General features: G+C 33.2%; 1 protein-coding gene across 1 annotated transcript; it reads left to right on the top strand.

Annotated features, from left to right (window-relative positions):
• Positions 1–1,670: 1,670 nt before the first annotated feature.
• On the top strand, positions 1,671–7,484 carry LOC132307376 (uncharacterized). Its single transcript, XM_059805106.1, has 2 exons — positions 1,671–2,176; positions 6,757–7,484. Exons 1-2 carry the CDS (start codon positions 1,900–1,902, stop codon positions 7,137–7,139), a joined length of 660 nt encoding a protein of 219 aa, XP_059661089.1. The 5' UTR covers positions 1,671–1,899; the 3' UTR covers positions 7,140–7,484.
• Positions 7,485–7,692: the final 208 nt, after the last annotated feature.

Raw genomic sequence — 7,692 nt, forward strand, 5'->3', positions numbered from 1 at the left:
TTTCTGAGTATCTGCCCCATTTTTATATGCATAATGAACTTGATTGAATTTCTTCCGGAGTGAAATGAGTTTTGCCTTTAAAATATGAGCTCCCATCTTCAGTTGTTGGATTGAATTGAATATCTTTTTATAAAATAATTGATGAAACATGACATTTGCAAAACGTTAATTTCTAACCAGTTCGTTTTGGGCATTCCAAAAAAAATTTGTATATAGGTAAATAGTTTCAATTGAAATTAAGTATTATTTTACATTCATCGCCTAGCTATTTTAAATAGAAAATGCTAGGAGTAATATTCTTACTCTACTTTTGAGCTAATTTTTATATTAAAAAATAAATGGATGTTTGTGTAATACTTGATAATGAAATATTACATCCTATTAAATATTATTAGATTGATAAATAGGAGAGTTAGAATCCACTTAAAAAGTCATATTAGTAGAACTATATTCGATTGCTTTACTAATACGGACCTATGGTTGCAAAGACAAGACCTCCCCTTTCACCCGAAGCCGTAAAGGACTATTATATTCATTGTATTTTTATTTTTTAACTGTAAAATATATATTTCTTTTATAGATAAAATAGTATTTTCACTCTTTAAAAGTAGTATTAGATTTTAAGTAAACATTCTTTCCAAATTTTATAAAAGGGAAGTAAAAAAAATATTGTTTTGTGTGTAACTCTGACAACAGTTTTTGGAAACGTATACAAAAAATTCTGCTTCGATCTGAAAACTCAGTTATAAGAAAACATGTTTTCTGAAAATTCTGGTATAAAAATGCATCTTTTCGCATTATAATAAGTACAATTTATAATTAAATTATTTTAAATTTATTTGGTAACTATATTTTTTTAAACACTTCTATTATTAATTTTACAATAATAAAGCTTGACAAGATATTACCATATTAAAAAATAGAAACTTTATTAAGAAAGGAGTGTAATTGTCTTTATAAAAAATAAAAATGATAAAATTATTTAATGAAAAAAAGTTACTAAAAATATTCATCATTTACTACTTGCAGTTTTTAAAATTTCAAATTTTAGGTACATTCAAAAGCCCTATTGAACTAAATTTGGTAATTATCAACAACGCATCTCAAACGGGGCTTCAGTTAGTCCTAAACTAAAAAGGTGTGTTATATCTAAAGAGTAATGCTACACTTCTAGAATAAATTTCAAGATATATGATGTAGTGTTAATTAAAAGACGAATATGTTCTTAATTTTAATAAATATTACACTTTTTTTTTTTTTTTTTCTTTCTGTTCCTATTGAAGTATTAACATAGGAATATTTAAGTTATAATTAAATTAAGAAGCAGATAAATAATCATTTATATACATATACTCATTTGTGTGAATTATCCATTGAAAGGGTAAGAATGAACATTAAATTAGGTTTTTCTCTCATTTTCTTTTATTATTTTTGTGATACAATAATTTGTGATGTTTCGTATTTTTCATATTTAAAATTAGAGAATGTACATGTTATTTTATTGTTTAATTTTCACAAGAATTATCGTTATTTGCTCAAATTGAAAATTGTTGTATTTTTTATTTTATTTTTTAACACCAAAAGAATAATTTCACATTTTACATATTAAGATGGTACTTTTTTTTGGTTTTGCACTTAACCCAGAAATTTGTAACTACTATTATTTTATCTTCTTTCCTTTCACCTTCCTCCCACGGAAAAAACACACTAATGAGTAGTCGCCAGTGACGAAATAGGCAGAGGGCAGACCGGCGTATTTATGGTGATGGAAATCAACCATTCTCATTACTCATACAGATCCCTCTCTCTCTCTACATAATATATACATACATATCTCTCTCTGTAAAACCTAAAATCTCTAGCGAGCGATCTAGGGTTTAGTATTTTTGAGAGAGAAAGATGATACAGCTACTTTTCATGGTGATATTTGCCGAAACGGCATTGATTCTGCTCCTGCTCTTCAGAACCCCTCTCAGAAAGCTTGTGATCATGTCTTTGGATCGCGTCAAGCGAGGCAGTGGTCCTCTCGTTGTCAAAACCATCGCCGGAGTCGTATTCGCTGTCTTGCTCGTCAGTGTTTACAACCTGAGGGAGATCCACAACCGTTCCGTCGAAGCTCTCAATCCCACGGACCAGGTTCTCGCTTCCAAGTACTTGCTTGAAGCCTCGCTTATGGGTAACAATCTCATCGTTGACCATATTTTTGCTTTTTGATTTATCAGATTGATTCAATTGCTTTGTGATTTACGATGTATGGTGCCGTTATTGTAGTCGATTCATGATATTTCGATCGGATCATCTTTGAGGGGTTTTGTATTTGGAATGATGAATTGGTGGTTGCAAGATCAGAACTAATTGTTTTTATATCATCAAACTAGCTTTGATTTGTGGATCATTATTAAACCAAAGCGTTATGCGTGTATGTGCATATGTACTTATATATGTATGCTTATACTGATATACCACCCCCTCCCTCTCTGTCTCTCGCGTGTGTGTCTGAGAAATTGATGGTGCATTAGTGCAATTTCAATTTTGAATATGACATTTGCTTCTTAAACTTGAGTACATAAGATGAGTAAGGCTGTATTTGGGTCATCTTTGAGGGGTTTTGTATTTGGAATGATGAATTGGTGGTTGCAAGATGAGAACTAATTGTTTTTATATCATCAAACTAGCTTTGCTTTGTGGATCATTATTAAACCAAAGCGTTATGTGTGTGTATGTGCATATGTACTTACATATGTATGCTTATACTGATATACCACCCCCGTCTCTCTCGCGCGTGTGTGCTTGTCTGAGAAATTGATGGTGCATTAGAGCAATTTCAATTTTGAATATGACATTTGCTTCTTAAACGTGAGTACATAAGATGAGTAAGGCTGTATTTGGGATTTGTGGAAGAACATATATATATGGGACTTGGTTGGAGGATGATCTTCTTTATGGTGCTCACAAGAGATTAAGTCCCTTTTTTTTTTTTTTTTTGGATATTGGATTCCATAGATTTGCAAATGAATAAAAGTGACTTTATTCTAGTCATCAATATATACTGATATGAGCAGTTTAATCCTAGAAATGCCTAAATAAGCACATCTCTTCTACCTAATACTCTCATATCTAGTAGATATTGCACGAAGTTAACATGCTAATATTATGATATATTTTTCATTGATTTCATTTTCTATAGAAAAACGAACAGAACTTTTTTCCCCCTATTTGAAACTTGCACACGTGAACTTTAACCCTAACCTTCTACTTTGGAAGGTGAAAAAGTACGACTAGGCTACAACCCCGGTGATAAAATGAAAGAAACTTTAATTTGTGTATCTATAATAAGTAAAGGAGTGATTTGAAGTGACAGGAAATTGCTTGAATAGATGCTTGTATCCCATACAGACAAGAAATAGAAAGATCCAATGCCAGATTAGCTATTAATAATATGGAGCCTTTAGCTCGAGTGGTTACTCGTTCTCCTCCAAATGAAAGGTTGAGGGTTGAAGTCCCCTTATAACGACGCAAAAAAAAAAAAAAAAAAAAAAAAAAGAACAAGGGAGTAGAATTTATTAATATTCTCGATCTAGTATTTTCTTCCTAATTTTATGTTGGTTGTCTCTTTTGTCAAAGAATAAGTAAATAAACAAATAAAATGGAAGGAGAAGAATAATACTTATCATTTAGTAGGATATTATAGTTTCTTCTTGCGTCCTGAATACGCATTCAGTATTTGGTCATATAAGTCCTATTAGATTACATAAACTGCATAGTGAAATGCACGAACAAGGGAATTGAAGTTATTAATATTCTCGAGCTAGTATTTTCTTCCTAATTTTCATGTTGGTTGTCTCTTTTGTCAAAGAATAAGTGAATAAAAAAATAAAATGGAAGGAGAAGAATAATACTTATCATTTAGTAGGATATTATAGTTTCTTCATGCATCCTGAATACAGTCCTATTAGATTACATAAAGTGCCCAGTAAGCAATAACTGCTTCAGTGTTGTTGATTATGCTACAAGTTTCCTCTCTGCTACTCTGTGGAGGGTTTTGGGTTCTTGTGGTTGATGATATCCTTCAATCCTATGTTGATCTAGCATGCATTGTTGAAATGCTTGATGTTTGGTGACATTTATTCTTTACAGGGTATCTACTGATTAGCCATACAGGCTTAGATATTGTTATTTCTGGAGGACTGTCAGCATGAACATGTAAGGGATGTCTAACTACATGCTTTAATTTAGGTTAGTGGTGGACCATCCTATGTTTATTTTGAAGAGCTGAATAATTTGTATGAAAATAAAACTATAAAATTATGAACTTTAATAATTTTCTATACCATAGAATTCCTTGAAAGTGGATGTGAGTTGATTGTTTGTTAAGTAAAAGTATTTTATAACCCACTAAGAGAGAAGAATCTTGAGTATTGAGGCTATATTTGGAATTTTTTATCTTTCTTTCAAAATGTGGACTTCCAAAAAAATAATCTAAAAGTATTCAAATTGAGATTCTTTTTAAACTTTGGGGAGTGACATGTTAAATCCTTTTATTATTTTGAGACTCACTATTTATAGGAAGTCCTATTTTTAAGGAATTCTTGCAAATTTTTAGTGGGGCATGATCCCCTTTAGTCTCCAAGTAGTTCCGCCCCTGCTTGATTATTTCATTAGTTACTATGTCTGTGCATTGATTTCTTGATTATACGGAGAGACCTGCTGCCTTACATATTTGACAATTTGAGCTTTCTGATGTACGTTACTCAAGAAAACCTTTTTCCAAGGCCGGCTAGCTGCCTAATATCACTCTACAATTTAAAATTGAAATAATACCTTAGTTATGTAGTTTGCATACTGTTTTAATGATATTAAATTGATAATTTTTGCTTCTTCTCTAGGCGTTTTATTTGGAAATTGCGTCAAAGTGTATCATAGAATAAATATCACCATATGGAGCTGCTGCTTGTGAAAATATTGTTAGAAAAACAATATATTGCAGCTAAGATTTATCACCTCTGTATTTTTCTTATCCAATCGGTCTAAAATTGGTTTTCTTGTTTGGAAAGGATGTAGCGAGCATTTTGATCTCCTGCATGGCCGTACTACTGCCTGGCAGTTAAATATTCTAATAAATGAAAGCCAGATAATAAGGGCAAGAGATGACCCCATAATAAGGGCAAGAGATGACCCCTGGAGGCGCTCCATTGCAATTTTTAATGAGTTTTCTCCAAATGTGCATTAATTTTTAGTGGTCATTTGTTATTTGTCGACCTGAAGGAATCTATTTTTACTATTTTATGTTTGAATCAGCGAACCCTATTATAAAATACTTCTGTAGTGTCAAAAACAGACTCCTGAGAACAATGTTAACAACTTTTTTTCTTAGCACACTGATGACAGATTGTGTTATATAATTATCTATAGTGAGTGATTTTTTAGTTCACGGTGGTCACTTGAATCAAGGTAAAAGAGTTTGATTTGGTATATTGAATTTGTGATCCTATAAACCTCATATACTTTTAAGGATTTTTACTTATAAGGGGCCTTATGGAAACATATTTACTATATGTTTGAGTCAAAGCCTGGCAGTTTCGAAAAAATGAAGTTTGACCTAAATGCTGACGTTGACATGGAATGTCATTGTTGATTTTAATTTGTTACCTAAAATACTCTTTTTACTTTTTGAACCAAATTATGTTACTGCCCCCTTTCTCTATGGCCCTTCTCTCTAGTCTCTCTCACTCATGAAACCCAACAATTCAGTCTCCTACCGCTCTCTCTTTAAATTGAAAATCAGAAGCAAAAACAGAGCTTCAAGTATCATTTTGGCCCTCCCTGGTACGAATTGGGTCTTGCAACTCTTGGCGGAAGTAGATAGCTATAGCTTGCCGAAGTTGATGGAATCTGCGTACGGTTCGAAGCTCTTCGTTGCCGGAGTTGATGGAAGCTAGTTCAAAGCTTGTCATTGCCGGAATTAATGGAAGCTAGTTCGAAGCTTGTCGTTGTCGAAGAGATGCTCATTGAAGAAGACGCCAATGAAGAGCAGCTCGCTATTACCGGAGTGAAGCTTGCTGTCGCAACAGAGATGCTTACTGACCTGAAGCTCACGAAAACTGCTACTTGAACTCACAGGAGAAGATGTTTTATGACGATACAGTCCACATCAGCATTTCGGTCAACTTCATTTTTTCAGAACTATCAGACTTTGACTCAACCATATAGTAAATATGTCTCCATAAGGCCACTTATATGTAAAAATCCCGTTAGAGAGCCGTACCCAGCTCATCGGGTATGCATGGATACATGTTCAATACTTCTAAATGTGTTCATAATTTAAAAATAAAGTTTTTGTTTTCTTAAAACATGTCAGATACTTCTCATACTTATTTTTTCCCCTCGGAAGTCATACTTCTCATACTGTCCAAAAACATTAAAATGTAACTTTTTAAAAAGACAATATCAATATATAATTGTTAGTGAAAAAGCACACCGAGGGTTCCGGATACTGGCAGTACTGTTTTGTCTATGCCATGTCCTGTCCTTTATCCCATATATGTGTCCATGCTTCATAGCTGTGATGTGTTGATCTACTTCCTCAATCTCTATATGTTAGATAAAGATATAAAAGGTTTATTGTCACATCTCTATGTTTTAAATTTCTTTTGGTAACGTAGTCGAGTACTTTCAGTATTTGAAATGTTTTAGTATTATTATCATTATATGTATATATATATTGAATTTGAATTCATAGGAGTGTATTGCATGCAGGTTTCTTGCTATTCCTCTTGTTTATGATAGATAAACAGCATCATTACATACGAGAACTTCGTGTACTCAGAAAGACCATGGAGGCTGCGAAGCAACAAAACAGAAGTTTTGCGGATGGCAAAAATGGAGGTGGGGAGGAGCAAAAAGCCTTGGCTGAGGAGATTTCTAGAGTGAGGACAACGATCACGAAGTTGGAATCTGCATGTGAGACAAAAGCAAAAGAGGTGAAAGCCGCAGAAGTCAATGTAGCAGCTCTAAAGAGTCAATCTGAAGGATTCCTTCTAGAGTATGATCGCTTGGTGGAGGAGAATCAAAACCTTCGAGACCAACTGCAATCGATTGACCAGAGCTCGTCTCATTCTGATATCAAGAAGAATACGTAAGGGGGAGGTGGCAGGCAATTCACATCTATTTCTGTCCAAGGTTTGAATTCTGAAAGAAGCACAGATGGTTGGTTCCCAAGTAATGATCGGTTTTTAACTACTCTGGATACTGCTGCTTGGAGCAATCGGAATATATCATCAATATAGTAGATCACTTCAGTGTTTTTTTTACTAATTTTTATTTTTACGGGAATATGATTTCTCTGCATCACCTTTCAATCCTGGTATTAGTATTTAAAAATTATGTGAGGCGAATATAGAGAGATTTGTAGCTGAAAGTTTTGTTTAACAGGAAACTCCAGTCCATCTGATATGTATGCTTTTATCTAAGGTGCTTTTTGATAACCAAGTGCTTAAATTGAATCATTTCTAACGTCACTTAAAATTTAAGCTTTTTCAATAATTGTAACCTCTCATTATAAGTTGTACTTGTCCCGTTTATGCAACTCAACAGAAGAGGGAAAGAGACTTGACATTGAGGTTGTTGGTGGTGTACAAGAATTGGGTCTCTGGAATGTTGGCAAGTAATTTGAGTGTGCGAGGATGCTTAGAC

Source organism: Cornus florida, unplaced genomic scaffold (assembly GCF_030987335.1).
Source record: "Cornus florida cultivar Cherokee Brave unplaced genomic scaffold, ASM3098733v1 CherokeeBrave_3.0.0_Hap2_Chr05, whole genome shotgun sequence".
Lineage (NCBI taxonomy): Eukaryota > Viridiplantae > Streptophyta > Magnoliopsida > Cornales > Cornaceae > Cornus > Cornus florida.

What these genes read in the sequence shown, in the direction of transcription:
- LOC132307376 (XM_059805106.1), top strand. Translation starts at nt 1,900, where the DNA reads ATGATACAGCTACTTTTCATGGTGATATTTGCCGAAACGGCATTGATT. An exon ending in GCTTGAAGCCTCGCTTATGG is followed by an intron (nt 2,177 to 6,756) that starts GTAACAATCTCA and finishes TATTGCATGCAG; the next exon opens with GTTTCTTGCTATTCCTCTTG.